Source organism: Abramis brama (assembly GCF_963993115.1).
Source record: "Abramis brama genome assembly, chromosome: 15".
Classification (NCBI taxonomy): domain Eukaryota; kingdom Metazoa; phylum Chordata; class Actinopteri; order Cypriniformes; family Leuciscidae; genus Abramis; species Abramis brama.
In genome coordinates, this window is record NC_139977.1 from 15,569,985 (window position 1) to 15,594,296 (window position 24,312).

Genomic DNA, 24,312 nt, shown 5'->3' on the forward strand with positions numbered 1-24,312 from the left:
CTGCCCAGAGTGAAGCACAGGGGTGGATCAGTGATGTTTGGGCTGCAATATCATGGCATTCCCTGCTGTGCTTGATGGGCACGCCACTGCCAAGGACTACCGAACCATTCTGGAGGACCATGTGCACCTAATGGTTCAAACACTGTACCCTGAAGGGGGTGCTGCGGATCAGCATTATAATGCACCAATACACACAGCAAGACTTGTGAGAGAATGGTTTCATGAACATGAAAGTGAAGCTGAACATCTCCCATGGCCTGCACAGTCAACGGATCTAAATATTTTTGAGCCACTTTGGGGTATTTTGGAGGAGCAAGTCAGAAAACGTTTCCCTCCAGCAGCATCACAAGAGGAATGGCTAAGAATCCCTCTGGCCACTGTGAAGGACTTGTATTTGTCATTCCCAAGACAGACTGATGCTGTATTGGCCACAAAAGGAGGCCCTACACCAGAGGTCTTCAATCCTGCTCCTGGAGGGCCACTGTCCTGCAAAGTTTAGTTCCAACCCTAATCACCTGACTGAATCAGCTGAACACACCTGAATCAGCTCATCAAGCTCTTCAGAATCGCTTGAATATTCAAAGGCAGGTGTGCTGAAGCAGGTTGGAACTCAACTCTGCAGGACAGTGGCCCTCCAGGAGCAGGATTGAAGATCTCTGCCCTACACAATACCAATAAATTATTATTATATGTGGCGAGCAGGACGAGGCGGAGGGCCGCGAGAGAGCGGTGCGAGGCCGGTGTCGTGATTACTGATGAGCGACACCTGCGCAACGCACCGGTCTCGTATCTCTCAAGGAGGAGCTGAAGCATAAAAGGAGGAGCGACTACCGTGGAGATCGAGAGAGGCCAGGCCTGGATTTTATTTGATGTTTATGTTTTTTTTGATGTGACAGCAGTCGTCCGTGAGGGGCCTTTACTTCTTTTACTTTAATTTTGTATTTGTTTTATTTTTGGTATTAAAATTTGTTGAATGTTCGCCGGTTTCCGCCTCCTTCTTCCCACAATAACGAACTTCGTTACATTATAATTATTAATATGTGGTCTAAAACCAAGTGTTTCAGTTTCATTGTCCAAACCCTTTATGTATGTATGAATGGATTTTTAAGCATCACCTTTAGATGCTTTGCATCAGGTTTGACATTATTCCAAAGACAAGGGTCTCAAAGCTACCACATCATTAGTTTTAAAAAACTAAAAGAGGGCAAAAAAAGAAAAAAGAAAAGAAAAAAGAAGAAAAAACTTGCATTTACATGCATGAAGAAAATCAGGCTTTCAAGAGGCTTATTTTAGACAGGTTATAAAGCACCATTTTTTCTTCATAAAAGAGCCAATTTTGATTGCCAGGCTAATTTGCAAGACTTATGAACCCCTGGATACTTGCATTAGAGCCCATTAGGGTCTGGAGGGGAGAGGAGGGGAGAGGGGAGAGGGAAGAGGGGAGGAAGCAGAAATTAGGGTTCACTCCACTGGCTTACCATTTGCCTTGTGCAAATGAGCCGACTTAAAAACTCGGAGAGTCCAGGTTCTTGGTGTGACTAAGAGTTTAATAGGCTACCTTGAGTGCAAGGAGAACAGCAAAATGTCAATGCCCTTTTCTCTGGAGATTTTTCCCTTTTCTTTCACTGAACAGCACATTTAGAACTTTTAATCATCATAAGCTATAGAGGGAACTTAAAAATAAATAAATACATAAATAAAAAATGCTTATTTCAAATATGACTTACTTTCGAGATTTGGGCAAACTACTCCTTTAAAAGGAACACGCCGACTTTTTGGGACTTTAGCTTATTCACTGTATCCTCCAGAGATAGAGAAGTCCATACATATAAACCGTATGTAACCGTATACATACTGGGAACTATATTCACAGAAGGCGAAGCACTGCTACTTGGGCGGAGTGATTTGCTCGCAGCATCTGAGAAGCCCCGTGGTGAGGAGCAGAGAGTTCGCTCAGAGTTGGAGTAAATCACTCCGCAGAAGTAGCAGTGCTTCGCCTTCTGAGAATATAGTTCCCAGTATGTATACAGTTAGAAGATGGCTGTTGTTATTTGTACACGTTGTGACTATACAAATCACAACATGTAAACAGGAATATGTTGCCGTTTATTTTGTCACTTATTGGGAGCAGTATGCTAGCTGGAGCCGTTTACCTCCAGTCTTTGTGCTAAGCTAGGCTAGCGGTGGGTGCGTCAGACAGAGTTACGGCACGCACGGAGATGAAAAGGGTATGTATGGACTTATCTAACTCTGGGGGATAAGGTGAATAAGCTAAAGTCCCACAAAGTCAGCGTGTTCCTTTAAGTATTCCCCCAGCTAAAAAAACATTTCTGAAACATGCCAGAATGAAGAATAAAACGAATCCTTTTTATACATATATATAAATGTTAAACTCCAAAACCAAGGACAACACTGACCTTGCTGATAGTACAGACCAATACTAAATCTCCGAAAGATGGGCTGAGAAGAGGTGAGATGCTCCCTGGCATAGTTTGTAGCAGATCCTTGAGCCCATGCTTCACTAGATAACCATATCAAAGCCACACACTGTGAGGGGCAAGATAAATAGCAGGACTTTGAAACAAGAAAAAAAGAGGGATTTTTCTTATCCCTATAGAAGATCCATGTTGGGTCTCCTTTAAATGTCACAAGATCAGCATTCAAGGTTAACATCTATTACGTTGGTAAGAGATATTCTACATCCACAGGGTATTCCAAGCATTTATCACATATGATGTAGATGATCGACGCGAACAAGATGACGTAGAGAAAAGTCTCTTTAATTAATCCACAGTCATAAATCCAAAACGGAGAGAGAGCTACTCACACACACGTTACGTAGACAATACCCGACAATGAACACAAACAGAACTGAACACGTGATAACGAGGTAGATAATGAGTGCACAGCTGAACAAAATGAGTGACCAAGACAACAAATGACTAACTCAGACAGAAGGTGGTGAAACACAAAAAGTCCAAACTAACAGAACAGTGACAGCATTTCACTAAAAAAAAGATAACCCTGTAGCAAGTAAAGAACATGTATTGTAAACACTTATTTAATTCATACCACATTGTTTCCATTCTAATGTTGTGTTGTGGCAAGGTTTGATTAATTAGAAAATTCATCTTTTCATAATTCATGTCTTTCCCAGGATTTAGTTTTCAGTTCACTGATTCATTAGCAGCTAATTGTTTGTCTTGCCACGAATGTAGCTCTAAAGGTCCAAACCAGCTAACAAAATTTCTGGGTCACTTTATAGGGTCCAATTCTCACTATTAACTAACAACGACTTTTGCCTCAATAAACTCCTAATTAGTGCTTATTTAATAGTTAGTAAGGTAGTTGTTAAGTTTAGGTATTGGATTGGAATTGGTTAAGGGATGTAGAATATGGTCATGCAGTAATAAACAGCCAATATCCTAGTAATAAGCATGCTAGTAAGCAACTAGTTAATAGTGAGAATTGGACACCAAACTAAAGTTTGATATATTTCTGTGTTCTCAGATTTAGAGAGCATCCATCTATCTATTACCATTTCAGTTGTATCTGACTCTTGGTGATTCTATGGCCATCTTTTGCCATCTGCAAGAGACTGTCCATGAATTTTCTTGGCAATGATTTTTACAGGGTAGGTTGCCAGTCTTTTCCAAAACCTCCCCATTACATGGATTAGGACTCAAACACACAAGCATTCACAACTACTGACAATTTAGCGTCTCCAATTAAACCATACTGTATGTTTTTGGATTGTGGGGCAAACCGGACCTGCTGTGAGGCGACAGTGCTATCCACTGAGCCACCCTTAGAGAGCATATGGCTGACTAAATAATATTTAAGATCTTACAGAATGGTACAGTATTACTCCTGCATTTAAAGTCATAATGTATTTAAATGGTGAATAGCTGTAATGTTTACACATTCAAACATGTCTCGTTTCTCGAGAACACCATGGAATATAATCCAACAGACACATGCAGTGACATGCAAACAATAAATTATGCTGTTATATAATTTTTACAAAAGATACCGCCTGCAGAAAAGAAGAGCAGACGAGTAATTAAACTACTTCTGTCAAATTAAATGTTAACATGATATTTAAGTGCACCATTAAGACCTCTTTTTTGTTCTTACAGTCTAAAGTACAACCAGGCAAAAACAATTTTGCCAGAACTCAGCAACAAAAGAGCATAAATATGTAAAATGGTTTGGGGCGAATTCAATAAACTGCTAGACACACAAAAACACACACACACACACACACACACACACACACACACACATTGCTCAAAAGCACAAAAGATTTCCCTTTGTGTGATTTGAACCAACAACACTGAAGTTTCCAGATCTTTCACCATTTGGTCTGCAAGGTGCACTTACAATGTCATACATTAGTTTGATGCAGTTTTAAGTCAACATGAATTACTGTTCGCAATTTTTCTTTACCTTATTGTGATGTATTTTGAGTGGAATGGAATATTGTAGGCCGGCACTTGATTGAATGGTGAAAAGTGGGCAAAGGTGTGACGAAATCCAGTTATTTCAAAAGGAAACCACACAATTTAGCTTGAGAGCAAAATATTTTTCCACTGAAATTTTGAAATGGGATATTGGGATATTAATATTAGAAATGGGATATTAAGTTTGTCACAGATTCACAAGGCAGCTTGGTTCGAATGTGACTTCTGCATAACAACAATATATTGTTGTGACTTCCCACATCACAACAATAGATAATAGATATTTTTAACCCACACAATTTTGTAAAAAAATCTATTTTATATACCAGATTGGAGCCAAAATGAATGCTAAAACTGTGCCTGGCTTTTGGTTAACGTTATCTAATAGCCCACGTTCTAATTAAATGATTTAAGTAAAAAGGCAAATTTGCTTCAAAGAAAGATCATGTTATTACATTTCCATATAAAAAAAAATACAAAAAGAAACATATTTGCTTCGAAATAAAATTTTAAACTGCACGGTTGAATCATTCAGAATTCATGTTGACATAATTCCACCAAAGATTGCATTGCATTGACCATATAGAGAGTGAGAGAGTGAAGAGGAAGAGAATAAATGAGAAACAGAGAAAGAAAGATGAAATGGCATCACAGAATGGAAGGTAGAGAAAGAAGTATGCTCATATAGTAAATCCAATACATTGTACTCAAGGTCAACATCTCCATGAATGGAAAAACCACCGCAGACATCAAAAGCTACTGTATACCAATGAGAGGTGTTTGTACACCAGCTATCTCATTTTCACCATTCCCAGTGCATTCTCATTCTTATTCCACTTGAGCGCTCCCATCAATATTACATCTCAAGCACTGCCCATTACACACCACTCTCTAGCAGAGGCCTAATGTTCCTCTTCAACATGGAAATTATCTCTAATTGAGATGGAGACTCACCTGGACCCCCACAGTATTTCAAAGTTCCTATAACAGGCGGTGGGTGTAGGAATACGTTAGATCGGCATTAAAACATAATCTTCTTTTCATTGTCAGTTAAAGACCATGAGTGTTGCTATACTATCGCAAGCTCCCTCTGTCGGCTTTGATGGCCGCTGGCTGTAATATGGATGAAAATCCTATCAAGAGCTTGTTAAACTACCTAGCTTTACTCCAAACAAATCGAAAGCCTGAAAGCAACGCAGTCACATTGGTATTGATCTTGAGCGACAAGCCCATATGATGCAGATCTAAAATTAGCCATCATGTGGGAGAGCAAATTTCAAAATGGAAAAGTACAGACTAGATATTCCTTTTAGTATAGCGAGCTTTAGGCATTGCAGTTTACAACCAGAATTAAAGGAATAGTTTGCCAAAAATGAAAGAAATGTCACTATTTAATTAACCTCATGTCAGTCCAACCCTGTACATGAAAAATAAAAATAAAATGTTTTAAAGAAGCTTAATGTAGCTCTTACATCTATGTAGCTAAGAAGGTAATCAAGTTCAATTGGAGCTAATCAAGCAATAAAAAGAAAAGAAAAAAAACATTATAAAAGTACTACAATTGCAAGATTTTTAAAGCCATATTGTCATGATTTCTGCCTGTGTTCCCCTTGCCTTGTGTGTACTTTTATGTTGCTTCCTGTTCTTCGCCATGTTTTGAAGTCCTTTTTATTTATACCACAGTGTTATAATAATATAATATAATATAATATAATATAATATAATATAATATAATATAATATAATTTTTTATAAATGTGAAAATGAACTATGCATGCTTGGGTTAGTCACCCAAAAATGTCTAAAAAAAAATGTCAATCTAGTGCATGTTAGAGGCCCACACGGAAGAAAAAGAATAGTCGAATAAAGTCGTTATTTTTTGTGTTTTTTTGCACACAAATGTATTTTTGTCACTTAATAAACTTAAGGTTGAGCCACTTTAGTCACTTGGACTATTTTAACGATGTCTTTACTGACTTTTCTGGGCCGGCAGAACTAAATTACATAGAAGCCTATGAAGGAGTGAGACAGCTCTCAGATTTCATCAAAAATATCTTAATTTGTGTTCCTAAGATGAATGAAAGTCTTACGGGGTTGGAACAACATGAGGGTGAGTGATTACTGACAGAATTTTCATTTTTGGGTGAACTAACCCTTTTTTTTGTGGTGAAATGGTTATTTAGAAACAAAACTGTAATTAAAATTCTGGTCACATTTATTTTACTGTGACATTATTACAGTGCAATTACACTAATAAGTACGGAGTAATTTTAATTAACATGTACTTACTACAGAATTAGGGTTATCCATAGTAAATACATGTAGCCTATCATGTCTAACAGCACATTAAAATAAAGTGTTACCAAAATTCTGCATATGAATTATCAAAGATAAAAAATAATCCGCATCGTACCATCCATTAAAAGAATGTTGTTGAATGACAGGCTGATCTAATGAGACAGTCATGAAATCAGAGACTATCCACTTGACTAAATCTGATCAGAAGTGGTCACCAGCGATGCATCTGCCACATGATATGTCCATACCAAGTATAAACAGTAATCCCTCTCGTCTGATCACTTCTGATAGGATCATCTGAGCTGGATGTTAATCTCAGGTGGAAGCAGGGTCATAGAGATTGATATAGTTGCTGCTTTCCTCCAGATGTACTTTCCTCCATCATCATCTCTCCCCCCGTTCACCCACATTACCCGTATACTGTAATCTCAATGTTCCGCTATGTTAGGAGCAGCTCTGCTTAGTAAGGGCTCGGATGGAGGACGATAAGCACATGCTACCAGATGTTGTGCTGGAAAAAAGTGCACTAAAGGGACCATGAGGGGGTTCTGGGCTGCCTGAGAGGCAGAGCACTCCTTCCCGCAAATGGCCATAACGAGTGCTCCCGTACTTCCGAAGATCCCTCGCCATATGGCCTTTACTGAGGCAAAGCTGTCTGCAGAGCCCTGTAGATCTAATACAGCCATGGACCACCAGCTTGGCGCGTCCTACAACCAAAAACTCCTCCCTAAGCCATATGAGCATAACCATGGCGAGTTTGTTCAGATGTAATGTGGAGCCGACTACAGCTGGCAGGTAAAAAATAAATAAATAAATAAACATGGACCAGAAACCTCAGGCTACTGAAAGCTAGAGACTGCTAGTCCTGCTTCTGTGTCTATCATTTTCTCTCTCTATGTCTCAGTCTGTCTGATCCACTCTGAAGATGAGGCAGCAGTGTGTAGCTCGGTCTCACTGGTTTGGGCTATTTTTACAGCGCACAGTGAAGGAGAAAAGTGACGACAAGGTCACCTCTTGCTTTAGGTAGATGAAACTTTGCTATAATGAGATGTGGGCACTGCTAGTGGGGCACATCTCATCTCAGACTATTAAAAGATTTTCATGCAATCTTTGAACTACACCTGAGCCAGCATCTATGGAAAAAACACAGAAGCCTGTGGAAAAAGGGGGTAAAAAAACACTGAATGACAGGCAGTATCCCTCTCCTGGACATTCCCGAATCAAAACCTGACAACAACAAAAAAACGCTTCAGGCTGTATTGTGAGTTTGGCTGAGTCTCCACAGAAATGTTGTGCTGCAAAACAACCGTATGTTGATTCTGGAAACAATCCGGACTGAGAGTGGAAAACCCCAAATATAATCAAGAGTAATAATAAAAGGTAGTCGATGAATAACATGAGTTTGTTTTATTCAACATCAAGACTTGTGGTTCGCCTTATTTTTAGTGTGACCAGTTGATTTTTATATTTGATCATTTATTTTTATAAGAAAAAGCTAATTCAAACACCTTCGTATATAAATACTGTATACACTACCGTTCAAAAGTTTGGGGTCAGTAAGATTTTTAAGTCTCTTATTCCTCTATGTCTCTCATCTCTTCTACTCACCAAGGCTGCATTTATTTGATCAAAAAATACAATAAAAGAGTAATATTGTAAAATATTATTACAATTTAAAATAGATATTTTTTCTATTTTATTATATTTTAAAATATATTTACTCCTGTATAATAGCAAAACTGAATTTTCAGCAGCCAGTCTTCAGTGTCACATGATCCTTTAGAAATCATTATAATATGCTGATTTACTGCTCAAGAAACATTTCTTATTATTAGCAATGTTGAAAACAGTTGTGCTGCTTAATATTTTTGTGGAAATTGATACATTTTTTCAGAATTTTTTAAACAGAAAGTTCAAAAGAACAGCATTTGAAATATATATATATATATATATATTTTTTTTTAAACAATGTAAATGTCTTGACTGTCACTATTGATCAATTGAATGTGTCCCTTCTGAACAAAAGTATTAATTTCTTCAAAAAATAATCTTACGGACCACAAACTTTTGACAAAATGTTTGAACAAAGGTTTAAAAAAAAAAATAAAAAAAAAAAAATAATAATAATAATCATATGTTAACACTGAGATGTTCCATATACAGCAGTTTTTGTTACAATTCTAATTCTTGAATCTGATTGGTTGAGAGCCTTTTCCAGCCATTCCCCTGGACACATGACAGATCCGTGTCATGTGCTTCAGGTCTTAAAGTGACATCAGCCTAATAAACCTGCTGCAGTCTGTGTCATTAATGTTAATCAAAGAAATCACTCATTGCTCTTAACTGAATAACATTTGTAGCTTAATAAAATATAATCTATATTCAATTTATAAATTATGCAGTGAAGAATGTTAAGTGTTTAATAATTGTATTTCATTTCTGGACATTTCCTGTTAGATCAAATATTTAAAATATATTGTGTTTATGTTGTTTCTACATTAATATGGAGATTATATGTGAAAATTTTAAAATATAAAAATATATTTAAAAACTTTAATTTTAGGTGTGATTAATCGCGATTAATTACAGAAAAATGTCTGATTAATCTATATATATAACCCACTCAAAGTATTTTGACTAGATGAAAATAGTAAAGTTAGTTCTGAAATGATGAAGGTTCCAGATCGAACACTGCAGCTCACCTCTATTATCTCTTTATCTGATATTGACAAACCTGGCTTAAGGTGTGTTTGTAAGGACATCTTTCAACATGGCTCAAAGTTTTTAAAACTTCATGTTTTCAATCAATTTTATGAGCAGGAAAATAAGGTCAGCTGGTCGAACCGTAATTATAACCGGTTAACACTTCATGGCAAAATCAATTTGAGCAAAACAAAACCTGGCAGCACAATTTTCAAAAAAAATAAAATAAATTAAATTTCTAGTTTTTTCCACCCAATTGCAAGATTGTGTTCTTGGATGAACTGAGCCTAACAGGCACATAAAGTCACGGCTAAATACCAGACAGAACACAACTTCTGTTAGAAAGAAAATTCTCTGTAAAAGTTGTGATTAAAATGAAGACAAAACAGATTGAAAGTGCTCAATGATATTCACATGGCAATCATGAAATCCCTCCTGATATAAATGGCCTTGATGTAAAAATTAAATGGCATATAATTTAATATTTTAATAACAATCAAATTACATAGATGAAGGGTCCTTCCATGTAAATTCAAGGACCAAAAAATAATAATTTTAGGAACCACGGTCTAATTTATTCAGGTTCATTTAGTAATATAAAATAAATCTGAATAAATTAGCTAGTTAATTTATCTTAAATTAGTATATTTAGTGAGTCCCCCCCCCCCCCCACCACCCTTTTTCAGAATCACTCTGCTCCAGTCCGGTTTGTATTTACCAGGTCAGTGTCACTTGCATGAAAGGAACAATAGCTTTCAACAAATATGTCTTGAAACTTTAGCATACTTCTGTGCACACAGATCAAAAGTTTCAATAGCTGCAAATTAAAACTTACCACAGAAAATCTTCTCTGATTTTATTACAGGGGGATTATGTGGTTTAAAATGGATAACATTCATCCATGATGGCATTTGTGTTAAAGCCTCAACTAATGAGAAAACTCTGACCTAAAGACTGCTGTATCCAACATGCACTTAAGAATTGCACATACTACATAGTCCTCTATTTGCTTTAAACCTGTATATTGGATGAAAGTGAAAAGACAAACAAAAACATAAAACAAATAAAATTAATTCAAATTGAAATCCAGTCATTTTAATAGGAATCCATGCTATCGGGAACTTCGCATGAGGGCGAAAGATTTCCCTTCACACATTTCACAACGGGTCAAGTTGGAAACCAACAGAAAAGCTATTTGGTTTAAAAGTGACTTCTGTGTGACCCGTGCTTTATACATCTCTACACTACTGAAAATAGACAACAGACATTGTTTTTGCTTGCAAAATTTGGTCGAAATGTAGCCAATGTGATGTACCTGTAGTATAGCTGCCATATTATTTACCATTACGATTTCTTTCATTAATATATTAATTACAGTAACAGTCTTACCTTGTCTGACATACTCTTCTGTCTGCTGGTGCACCAACTCCGCAACACATCCTCCATAGCGCAAGCGTCCGTCCTGCTGGTAGGCCTTCAGACTCTTGCTGGAACTGTATGATTTCTGTGACACTACATGGCAGTTCTCATTGTCCAGAGAGCATGTGGCGTAGTGTAGATCCTTTCGGCACGGTCCCCGTGTCAGAGAGCGCTGCTGTCTGTCCTTCAAATCCATCACTGCAGAAGCTGACGGACAATTATGTCAATTACCTGCAGAAGAATGCACAGAGGAAATGTGTGTTGTGGGTTTAGATTTATTTTAGGGGGGGAAAAAAACAACAAAAAAAACAACTACAACAAATCATCACAATTGGCTTTGCAATGTGCACTTATGCTGTCTTCACTTGCTATGGGAAATTTCCTACTTTTTGAAGTTGTGATTACAAGCTTGTGGCATTCAATTGCTTTGTTGTCGGAAACAACAATCATGTTTTATTCTTGCCACATGGTTCATTCTTGCCTATTTATTGGGGAAATTATTATTAAAGCCAATATGATATTTAGCGTCCCATTCATTGACAACAATATAAACATTCACAGCGTTATCTAGATATAGATAATTCTGGAATTTCAGTCTATTTTTGCGGTGTATACAACATAACATATGCTCCAAATGATCATTCATATATGTAAATATGCATTACTTTAATGACAAGACAAGGCGATGTAGCTGTTATGGAAAAGACTAATAAAGAATGCCAATCACAGCAGCAATCGTTCTTCCCTCCGCCGTGTTTAAAGTTTATGGCTCGGCCAACTCTGGAACTTCATCAAAATGATCCCCGAGCTTCCCAGTTGTAAATAAGACTTCATGTTCACGTCCAATTTTTATTTAGGAAACTCGTATTTTCGATCCGTGTTGGGGGTAATGCATTACAAATAACGCAAGTCATGTAATCAGATTACTTTTTTCCAAGTAACTAGTAAAGTAAATTTTTACTTTACATTACTTTTAAATTTACAACAAAATATCTGAGTTAATTTTTCAAATAAGTTACGCAAGTTACTTTGTTTTCCCATTTATTAACTGACTCCTCCCCATGTTGAGAGAAATGGGAAGTATAGAGGTGTTGTGTGCGCTGTTTAAACATGATGGATACTGTAGTTCTAGACTAAATGTGAGCATTTACTCATTACACTTGCACAAAAAAAGATTCAGTATTCCTGAAAATAAAAATAGTGAAATGCAACTTCAATAAGCATGCAAAACTTCAATAATTAAATGTTAATTTAATCTCACTTTATTAACCAATTTATTTGCTGCTGACCTTCAATGATCCAATTGAACCATATGAATAAGCAAAAATGACTTCAGAAACATCACCTGTTTACATTTTTTTGTATTATTTTTATTTTTAAAGTGTTGAACAAGTGTTACATTTTCTTCAGCCTGAGGCTTTTTCATTTCACTTTAGATGTGAAAGGGCCTTTACATTTGCAAAAATAAAACATTTCATTTGTTTTTTGCTCTTTGTTGTTAAAAAATTAACAAGCAAGCCCAGCCTAGGTTAGAAAAAGTACACATTACTTTCCATAAAAGGTAACCAAGTAATTAGTTACTTTTTAAGGGAGTAACATAATGGGCCCTATCTTGCACCCAGCGCAATTGACTTTGTACAACGACGCATGTATCATTCCTTTTTTGCACCCGACGCACAGCGGACTTTTCCCTCGACAGACGCACATCGGTAAATTAGGGAATGAACTTGCGCTCCCGGGGGCGGTTCAGCGAAAAGAGGAGGCGTGTTCCGGCGCAAACGTTCCCTGGTGCTATTTTGCAGTTCCAGAAAACAATTCCGCCACAGACCAGGAAAAACCTGGTCTAAAGTTAGTGGGGCGTTTTCAGTGGGGTGTTCAGATGCTATTTTAAGGGTGCATGCTTGGCCATTATGTAGCGTGTGCACAACGCGCATACACTTTGCTTCTCTCATCTACACAGACGCAGCCTTTGCCATTTTTGCAAACCATACATAATTACAAGGAAAAATATTCCACATGAGGGAAATCATTGCGGTGTCCATGAAGATGTGAAAAAATAGGCATAAATCTAGCTTACACATTTACCCAAATTATTATACGCCTGTTTAACTGAAGCTTATTTGGGTGGGTTTCTCCCATTCCCCATACAATGTCAATTCTCTGTGTTTTACGGCCCTGACGAGAACGTCAGTCTCCTCGACTGTGAACCGCTCATGGTGTGCGCCTGGCAAAACCGCTGTTATAATAGCAATCCGCCATGGAACAAGCGCACCTGCTTTTAAAGGGAATGTGAGATTACGCTCTGATTGGATTATTTCACGTTACGGCCAAACCACACCTATGAGTAATGTAGCTACTTCAGACCAACCCATTTTAGATTTGCGTCTGAGATCCGCCCACAAAGTTACTTGCATTTTGTGTTTGATACTTGTGTTTCAGATCGTTAAAATAGGGCCCATAATTGTAACGCATTCCTTTTCAAAGTAACTTTCCCCAACACAGTTTATGATAATTCCGATAGCACGTGAAGGCAGCAGTAACGGGTGTGAAAGCAGTCTCACAACGGGTACGATAAGATAAGAGACATGTTAGACGGGCATCTTTGGCATCTTTGTGCCACGTTTCTTAACAGTTTTTAAACACTGTTCTTGTTTTACACAAGTGTAAAACTAGTTCTTGTGTTTAATTCCATTCAGTTGTCCTATGTGAACGCCCCATTGCGTGTGCGTAAGAGGGATTTTTTTTATGTACAAATACTATAATTTGCAAGTGAAACAAATATGCTTGTTGTTTTCAACTAGGCCTTGTTTAAACATTTCCAACGATATACAGGTATGGCACATCCAATCTCTAAGGTGTTTTCTATCCCTATTTTGATTATGATGATCATATTTCATAAAGTATACAACCAAACACTTCTACTTTGTCAGCAATTTAAAAGTATAACGCGAAACTTGGTAATATGGTATATGCATCACAGAGTACAAATACCAATCTTTTAAACACCACCTATTTAAAGGGGACATATCATGCCAAATGCACTTTTTTAGCCCTTAAATGCATTTTGTTGTATATTTGGAGTGTTTAGAAGTACAGAAAATATGAAATTATTCTCTTCAGGTGCTTCGTTGATATCTTTATATTCTGTTTTGGTCATATTTTTCAATCTGTTCCGATTTTTCTGTTATCTATGACGTTTTTTGAACTATTACGTCACAGTATTTGCAGCGGAACTGCCAAATAAGGACATTGACTTCCGGCCCAACACTTCGAGCAATCCGCCATTTTTATTTCTCGCTGCAATTTTGTAGTCCAAGCTAAAGGATGCAGAAGTTACGAGAGGGTAAGTTAAAATGTTCGGTTGTTGGATGTAGTAACCCACACGCTTCATTACACCGTCTAATGTAGATGAACTGCCGCGCGTGACAGGGCGCAAGTTTAACCGAAAGAACGAGCAGAGAGAGAGACCCGGTCGCGCGCGCGCTCACTCTCTCTCTTCAGAGCCAGGCGAAAGTGTAAACAAGACATCACCGTCTCCAAACTAGACGCTGTCTTGCTCTCTTTCCCTCGCACATATTAATCAAAATAAATCGACACGGTGGTAAAAGGTCGGAAGACCAAAGTTTCATGTGTAAATACAGTACACACCATTGCAATACATCCATATGAAGACGTTGTTCTACAGGTTCGTCGTCTTCATTTTCATCTCGCTCCGGCTCCGACTCTGGCTCGAACATGTAAGGCTGGCTGAACAAGTCTTCCGTTGTTGACATTTTGTTAATAACGTGTGAATAAAAAGTTTCTGTGCCGCTAGATAATCGTATCTCTGCTATCAAACTACAAAAATGGCCGAACGGGGTGGAGTTGAACCGCTGCAACATGGAGAGGGGGCGGGGTATGAAGTGTCTCAATTGCATTTAAAGAGACCGCACCAAAACGAGTTGCTCTCAGACGCACATCAGAAAAGGGGCCTGTGGAGCTATAATAATGAGGAATTCAGACCCAAGCATTGCAGTTCCGCTTTATATAGACTACAAATGTATGATTTATATGTAAAAAGGAACAATTTAAAAGCATGATATGTCTCCTTTAAAGTCAGTAGTGTTTTAGACAGTGTTAACTAGCTAGCTACTAGATTTGCTTGTTATTTTTGGTATAATGCAACATTTATTTAGATCGCAATTTTCACAATACACATAGTTCCAAATCAACTTTACAGAAAATCATGATGTTACTGTTTATTTTAATACCTTCATGTTGTATTTAGCAGATTAGAGGTGGGTGATTAGTTTTTTTTGCTATGATACAAGCAATCAAGCAGTTGAGATTTTATAGCGTATCGTTTTGTGTGAGTGTACTGTACTGTATGTAAGCGAATAATGTTTGATATACTTATATAACTAATTTTATATAGAGAGTTGTATATATTGTTACATTTTGCAGTGAAATAAATCAGGCAAATGAGAGTTGCAATATAGTATGTATCGCTTTGCTTGAGTGTACTTTATATATGCGAATAATGTTGGATATAATATGAAGACTTCAGATGCAAAAGCCTCTGTGCTCAAGTGCCATCTGAAATTTTCTCCTAGAATGATCATTTTTATCAAGCTTGTATGTTTATGTTCAGTTATTTCACTTAAATGGCAATGAAAATTACCTATTAATTGTCATTAAAGTGAAATTACTGACTCTATATATATACGAGCTTGATAAAAATGCTCATTTTAGAAGAAAATTTCAGATGGCACTTAGAGGCTTTTGCATCTGAAGTCTTCATATATATACACTTTATACATAGAACTGTGTGATAATACAGTATACATTTTTGCAATGTTATAAACAATCACACAGCAGAGACTTGCGATACAGTACACAGTACATTGTTTTTTACGTGAGTAGTATACTGTAATTATTCACTTATATATCCTCTACATTATCATTCTAAAGCATTTTGATAGCAACAATTTTCCCAAAAATGTTTACATTGCCAAGACAACATGATTTTATTGTAGACAGGAGAAAGATAGATTTTTTGCATATTTTAATTGATATATAGGTCTTAGCACCTAATTAGCTGGGAGAGCGCAGTGAGTGTTATGATTCAAGACAACATCATGATTCCATGATTTTCCCTTAAAATTGCACTTTTGAAAAGCTTCTATAGAGTGATGCACAAATGCAAAATGGAAAATATGTCTATCTGTACCTGTTAAAACCAACAGTTGCTTCTCTATTAGCAAATTCCCAAGCTACAGATATACCGAATCGAATGCCTCACTATCAGCTGTAGATGAAGCTGATAACCTGTGAAAACTCTGTAAGCAGATCAACCTTTTATGTCACATTGCAGGAGAAATGCAAATCCAAAACATCACAACAATATATCAAGCCTCCCAAACAGAATGTGCTATCTTCAGCTTGAGACAGACGTATCCTCATGATGTCTTATTATCAGGTAGAGACAGAGAGACTATCACACCCTCCCACTCTACATCTGTGTTGGTGTGCTGAGTTAGCCAGGCATGGGAGCCACTGGGGGATCCAATCAAAACATTGAATCTCTGGCAGAAATCTTGTTGTTTAGGACATCATTTAGTCATGAAAAACACCACTTCAAATGTTACATGCGGGAAAAACAAAGGCAATGAAAGAGATACTACACCTCTGTAAACTACCATCAGGTCTTTTATGACACATTGCTCTACTAAAAAACTGTACAGCAAGGCCAATATTTTCACTTCAACGTTCGGCTCAGACTGGCTCCGCCCTCCCTCAGGCTCAGCATCAGTCCTCAGTCACACCGGTTCCGCCGCAGCCCTCCGGTTCTCCAATTCCACCCCGGGGGTCGTTGTGGCAGCTCCGTCACATGGTGTCGCACAGATCCATCAACCCTCCGTCTGCACCCAGGACTCCTTCCCCCTCGGCATCGTTTCCGTTGTTCGTCCCCAGGGTGGCGTTGAACTTTGAACCACCACGGCTTTTGCCGTGGGGCGATACCAGAGAATGTCTAATAAGGCGAGAAGTTTCACTCTCAGTACACTTCCGGCTTCTGAACTGGTTGCAGTTCCACTCTGATTCCATATGAGGGCGCTCACAGGACGAGTGCAGAATGAATGGAGGTCTATGGCGATATACCCATCAAAATCCACTTTTCTCAGGATATAATTTTTTTGTCTAGTAATTTGAATGTTGTATTTGAAAGGAGATGCAAAGAAATTACAGCTGGGTGTTAGATTTTTTAGAGTCACTTATTTGCTTTAAAAAGTCTTTTAAAGTGTCAATGACGTCATACACATCGTACGACCAGAGATACTGCTTTACGGCAATCCTTCAGTCACTTTGGTGCTTTCGCGCTCTGCACTTTCTTTTCTCTCGAGGCATCGACAACACAGCTGACACAGGTAAATACATGTGCTAGATGAGTTTTTGTTTTGTTTGTTTTTGGTCCTGCTTCGGATGCCACGATGCCATCAAGCGGTATCTCTGGTCGTAATCAGTCCTTCACTGACCAATCAGCGTTCATTAGCAGAATGCTAGCGTGTTATGGGCAACAACAACTCAACTTGTAAGAAATCGAAAGGACATAAGTACTCGTTCATTCAACTTTCGACCTATAACCCATGTTGAACTTGCAAAACCTCCAATCAGATCTGAGATTTCTCAACGGCAATCGGGTGAAAGAAACAAATTTAGCCGTCTAGCCCCATAGACTCCCATTAATTTTGCACTCATGGGCGATCGCCCCCAGTGGAACTCTGGTGGAACTACAACCAAAATTCGATACAATAGGACTTAATAGGGAGTGGGTAGGCTCTCCGTAGACGGGCTCTGGCGATACCTTGGTTGGGTTCTGGGTGTCATCCTGCCATCTCCTATACAAAACCTCCTGGTTACTACCACGTCTACTCCTCCCTGGTCAAGTCCACCATCCATTCATCCCTGGTTTCTACCGCCTTCTCTTCTTCTCTTCTGTCTGTTTTCCAGCCCTTCGCCTGCTCCTCGTCCGCATTTTCCATACTATGGCGCGATGGATATTCATTTGATCATTCTTTCTGTTGGTCTTTTAGCTCGTTATCTGTATATATTTAGGCTCCTCATTTTCTGCCTCATTTACACACAGAAAAACATGACACTTGGATTATGAGGTTAGGTAAAGCACAAATAATTTGACGTGATCTTTTGTTTTTAAATTTTATCCATTGATTCAGAAATAAGGTCTATAGTTTAGTATTCACACATTACAGAATCAAAACTCACATTTAAAAAAAATATATTATGATTAGAAAAGCCCACAAATCCTCTCAATTAATTAATTTGCTAAGAGAAAACATTGAGTTTCTATTAGTAAGTTCTAATCAAATAGTGATTTGGGGAAGTCAAGTGCTCAAATTAACTGTGACATTTAATAACTTGTAATAACAAGTGATTGTTTTGAACAAGTATTAACTTAGACATTATTAAAAACATATTATTTTAGCTAAAGTATTTGTATACACTCTCAGAAAAAAAGGTACAATTTTGTACCAAAGAAGGTACAAACCCTTGTCACTGGGGCGGTACCTTTTACTGGTACAAAATTGTACCTTAATATAGAGGAACAAATTTGTTCCATTCCAGTTTGTACCTTAAAGGACATGATTTGTACCATGGGCAAACCAAAATGTACCTTTTGTTTTTAAAAACTTGTTGGTACAATATTGTACCTTTTATCAAAGGTACAAATTTGATCTCTTAAGGTACCGCCCCAGTGACAAGCCCCTTTGTACCTTAACTGTGTCAAATTTGTTCCTACGAGAAAGGCTATTTTTCTATTGAATAACAAGCACATTCAACAACTGAATCAAAAAGGCATCAATTTAATAATTTCTGTAAATACATATCAAATTCATATGAACATTTGAATACTTTCATTCCAACTTACAGTAAATTATATCTTTGTGTAAATACATCAAAGATTTCACAATACAATAAAGACTTAGCAAAATTAACAGAATATCACTTCTTTAAAAAGATTTGAAAGAATTTAAAATGCAAAAATGTTACAGTACATAAAATATATTTTCTTATCTACAACAAAGCTAGACTTGTTTTTTTCCCCCCACTTTTCACACAATACCCTTGCATTTATTTAACTTTTTAAAACACCATCATCCAACCCGAACTGCTCGGCAATTTCAGATCCCTCCATTTTTACACTGCTGAAGATTCTCCTCTCACTGAATACACGTCCAGTCAAGACGTTCCCAAGATCTGCACAGTGAGTTGAGATAGCCGGTTCTTCCTGAACATAATGAAGAATCAATATTAGTAAAGACAGATGTAAATTTATTAAATTTATACTTCCAATGACAAGCTCAAATTTCACTTCTAGACTTAAAGGGATAGTTCACCTAGAACTGAAAATTCTGTCATTTACTCGCCCTCAAGTTTTTCCAAATCTGTTAACTTGAACAAAAAAGATATTTTGAGAATCGAAAATTAAACAGTTGATGGGGCCCCATTAACTTCCATAGAATATTTTTCATACTATGGAAGTCAATGGGGCCCCATTGACTGTTTCATTTTTTGGGTGAACTACACATCCTTCAACATCTCGTTTGGCATCCATGTAATGTGCTTCTATAACGGATTTCAGCTTAGCCAACCTCAAATTAACAACCTCAAAAACCTCAACCTGAAAATTATTTTGTTAATTACTCACCCTCATGTCATTTCACACCTGTAAGACCTTTGTTCATCTTCGGAACACAAATGAAGATATTTTTAATGAAATTCTGAGAGCTTTCTGTCCTTCCATTGGGAGCAATGCAACTAACACATTCAAGGCCCAGAACGATAGGAAAGACATCATTGAAGTAATCCATGTGACTCCAGTGGTTTAACCAATTTTATGAAGCGATGCAGGTGCTTTGTTTTAGCAAAAAAACACAATTTAACACTTTATTTATTAGGGGGAGCACTACGACGCATGCGAATTGTGTTGACTCAAGACCGGGTGTTGTTCCATGAATGTGCTTTAGATAATATTATTTTGTAAATATAGAGGTAAATTATGCTTCTTTTTTTTTTTTGGCAAAACAAAGCTTACATCGCTTCATAAAATTGAGGTTAAACCACTGGAGTCACTTGGATTAGTTTAATGGTGTCTTTACTACCTTTCTGGGGCTTGAATGTTTTAGTTGCGTAGGCTACCAATGGAGGAACAGAAAGCTCTTGGATTTCATCAAAAATATCTTCATTTGTGTTCCGAAGATAAACGATGGTCTTACAGGTTCGGAATGACATGAGGGTGTATAATTAATGACAGAATTAAAAAAAATTACTGAACTATACCTTTAAGAAATCCTGGAAACACCTTAAATCAACCACAGCATGCATTCGGTCCATTTTCTGGAATAACTGAAATGCAGATAAGAAAACAATTTTCACACACAAAAAAACTTTCTGCATTTTTACATTTCCCACAAAGTTTTAAATGATTCACTTAAAGCTTCATATAAAATACCCAGAAAAGTAAAATGTTAAACTAATCCATTTGAATTGAGAAGTTTGGTAAAAAATGTCTGAAGAGACTACCGCTTAGTATAATAAACAGATTAAATTTAGGATTTTATTCACATTTAAACATTGAACAAACAGAAGCTCAACCGCACTTGCTTTGACAAGCGAGAACAAACCTCAGTGGTTCTTGCGGAAGCTCAAGCGTGCTGCAAAACACATGAGAATGAACATCATCGGTTTTCGCACGTTTAGCAAACATGATTGAGCTTCTGTTTACTGCAACTGATGTGTGAATTGATGTATATTTTTATGTGAATAAAAGCCTAAATTAAATCTGTTCATCATATAAAATGATTGTATCTCTACAGAAAAACTTGGACTAAACTGCTCAATTCAAATTATTTTACGATCTCTTTATTATGGTAGCATTCAGGTATCAAAAGACATTTTGAAATTTAATATGCAAAATGGCAATGTAATATATAAAATGGCAATGTTCTTATTTAAATTTACATTTTCCATACCATATGTGCAATGTTTGGGGCAAAGTGACAATTCAAATTCAATAATATAATTAAATTAGCCATCTCCTACACTTGTTTTAACATATACCGGTAATTTAAACATATTACAAAATGATTAGAGATGTTTAAAGGCACAATTCACCAAAAATTAAAAAAACTCTGTCATTAATTATTCACTCTCATGTTGTTCCAAACCTGTAAGACTTTCGTTCATCTTTGGAACACAAATGAAGATCTTTTTAATGAAATCTGAGAGCTTTCTGTCCCCCCATTGACAGTCCATGCAACTAAAACTTTGATGCTTCAAAAAGTTCATAAAGAGATCGTAAGACCAATCCTTTTGAATCGAGCAGTTTACCGTAGTTCAAATTTTCATAAGACATGATCGCTTTATATGATGAACAGATTTCAGAAGCTCAACCGAACATGCTTGACACGTGAGAACAAACCTCTTTCTCAAACGTGCTGCGCAACACACGAGAATGAACCTCATTTGTTTTCGCATGTCAAGGGAACATGCTAGAGCTTCCTTTTACCGTATTATCTGATGTGAATTGATGAATAAAAGCCTAAATTCAACCTGTTCATCATACAGCACAAATTTTAGACTAAAACACTCAATTCATATGGATTAGTTTTACAATCACTTTAGGAACTTTTTAAAGCATCAAAGTGGTAGTTGCTTAGCTGTCTATGGGGGGTCAGAAAGCTCGTAATTGATGAAAGAATTTTCATTTTTGGGTGAACTAATTAACCCTTTAACATGTTCAACGTAAAATTGTAGCAAAATGATAATTTAAATGCTATTTTCCTTAATTGCATTTACACTCACAGTTAAGACACTTATGATTGCATTTTTATTAAATACCCACGATGAACGTGGCAAAATTCAATCTGGATTTAAAAAAAGGATTCCAAGATGATCTTTGCATCAAGTGCCTTAACTTTGAGTGTAAAAGCAACTAGGAAAAATAACCTAAATTATAGTTTTGCTATAATATTTGCTTGAACATTTTAAACATCTAATTTCTGTAATACATTTCATTTTCTATTTTTGAACTTAAAAAAAATTCAATGTATGTTTTAATTTTATGTTAAAGCTAGTGTAGTAATGCAAATTATTATATTATTGATTTTGAATATTTTTTTGCTCCAGATGTTGCACATATCATATAGAAAATGTAAATATAAATAGCCTACAGAAATACATTGCCATTTTACACATTACATTTCATATTGACATTTGGTACCGGTATGCTAACGTTACCATACTTTGTGAGTGTCAGAGTTTTAGGTGAATATACTTTCAGTTAAGTGACCGAAATCTTTCAGAGTTCATTTGAAGTGCAGTTACTGTGCTTTATCAAGATTGACATCACTCTGTCATTATGGCAAACATTTTGTCTTAGAAATATTCAACCTCATCAGAAAAAAGAATATCATAAGATTAAGAAACTCAAATAACACATTGTACTGATACTTGCCTCACAGCTGAGGACGCAGGAAGACTTTCAGATGACCAGCACTGACAGTTTACCATGCAGTTTACCCCATCATGATCTAAAAATCAAAGACACATTAGCTGAGTATATGACATCGCATTCAAAAACAGAACGAGTGATCAACTATTTTATCTGCGCACTGTTCGTTGGCGCTCAATCACGTTGTTCCAAAACCGCATTGTGGACTAATGTAAAGTAGGCTACACCAGCATGGCACCTCTGGTTGAGCATTCATTTACAACAATAATGTTTTAAATGTGAACTTACGACACAGAAACTCAATTGCTTTAAAAATTATGCAGACGGCTATCACTGACTGGATTCGTACAAATAAGCTATTTAACGTTACACTCGCTATTATCATGTTGAGTAGCTGTAACGTTTTATACATTTTATTTGGTTAAACATAAACATAAAACCCACCTTTGAATTTCCTCTTCTCTTCGTCTTATAATTCGAGTCCAGCCACTAAAGTACTTCTGACGAGGGCGGAGGCCATGGCTTGTGGTGGTGCTCCGTGCTCGTAATCTGCTTCCCGAAGTTCCCGCTCTCCGGTCTATTTGAAAATGCAGTAACGGCTGCAGCAACCTTGGGCAATAAGTTTCATGTCGCCTAATAGCAAAGTTAACATTTAACAGTTAACGTTATGGTGGATAATGGAGAACAAACGCCATATATTGTACACGTGATGACTTAATAATAGTCAATAATTGCATTAAAAAAATTAAAAAGTGTAACGTTATAACTTACAAGTCAAATGGCTAAAAAGCATTTGGAGCAAAGCAACTCGCTAAAATAACGTTAAGTGGCTGAAACATTTATATTTTAGACTTGTGAACTAAATATATACATAAATTATAAGAACTCACCTTTAAATTTCGTCTTCTTCAAGTTTGATAAAATAATCTCGACCGCACTGCAGCCGTGTAGCTGCTTCCCGCTGTCAGTTCGGAAATTTCCGTGGCTGAAGCGATTTCGACCAATCAGTGTCTTGTTGCTATGCAAAATACTCAACACAGCAACCAATCATGAATGAAATAGTAATTTGGTCCATAACTGTACCCTTGATGTGAGAACAATTATGTACCTTCATTTCAATTGTACCTTAACAGGTACCAAACAGTATCATCAGTGGTCTTTCCTGTACCATTAAAGGTACTATTATTGAAAAGGTACAAAACTGTTCTTTGAGGAACATTATTTGTACCACCGTGTACCTTTTTTTCTGAGAGTGTACTGTGTGCCTTTTGCCCCATGCTGTTGAGCCTTTTACCTGTGTGGAGGGTAAAAGACCCACCTTGCCACCTCATACATTTATAAGATTTTCATTCAAATTAAACTAAAAAAAAATATTTATTTTCACACAAAATCTGTTGCTCCATCAATGTTCAATACTAACATATATTTTTTTTCTGCAATCATACACTATGGGAGTAGTGAAAAGCCCCGTTGTACCCTACGCAGCAAGCAAAATGACAATCATGTAACACTCAATAGTCAAAGTATGACTTGATCGAGGTCAACCATTACAGTTTTCAGATAAACACATTCAGAGTGCAAATCCATCCACTGTATATGCTTTATAACATTTTTAAAGGACAGGTCAAGTTTGCAGCATTGGAGACGTTACATACAGACACCGCTTCAACAGCGATCCATACGCGTCAATAATTGATACAACCTCCCTATCCATTTGGGAATCTCAGTGGCACAGAAAGGCAGGCCGTATTGGGCTACTCCATTAAATATAATCTGCCAAAAACCATCTTGGGCAGAGAAGCCTCTTAATCAGTCTAGATACAAAAGGCCACAGTGAACGTCACACTGAGACTGACTGGTGCTTGCGCCTGGAACAGGGTGACCAACTGTTAACTGTGACTGTTCAATTAGAAATGCTTAG

General features: G+C 37.0%; 1 protein-coding gene and 1 long non-coding RNA gene across 2 annotated transcripts in view; both read right to left on the bottom strand.

Annotated features, from left to right (window-relative positions):
• The window catches only part of tenm2b (teneurin transmembrane protein 2b), a 256,831-nt gene that overhangs the window by 191,448 nt on the left and 41,071 nt on the right, over positions 1 to 24,312 (bottom strand). The window contains exon 2 of the mRNA XM_084137419.1: positions 10,853 to 11,113. Coding sequence (XP_083993545.1) covers positions 10,853 to 11,078 — 226 coding nt within the window. The 5' untranslated portion in view covers positions 11,079 to 11,113. The remainder of the gene's footprint in view (positions 1 to 10,852; positions 11,114 to 24,312) is intronic.
• LOC311098114 lies at positions 18,830 to 23,642 on the bottom strand. The gene is made up of 4 exons (XR_014609370.1): positions 22,836 to 23,642; positions 22,395 to 22,470; positions 20,219 to 20,284; positions 18,830 to 19,166 (listed from the first exon to the last, which is right to left on the bottom strand). It is a non-coding gene; the product is annotated as an uncharacterized lncRNA (long non-coding RNA).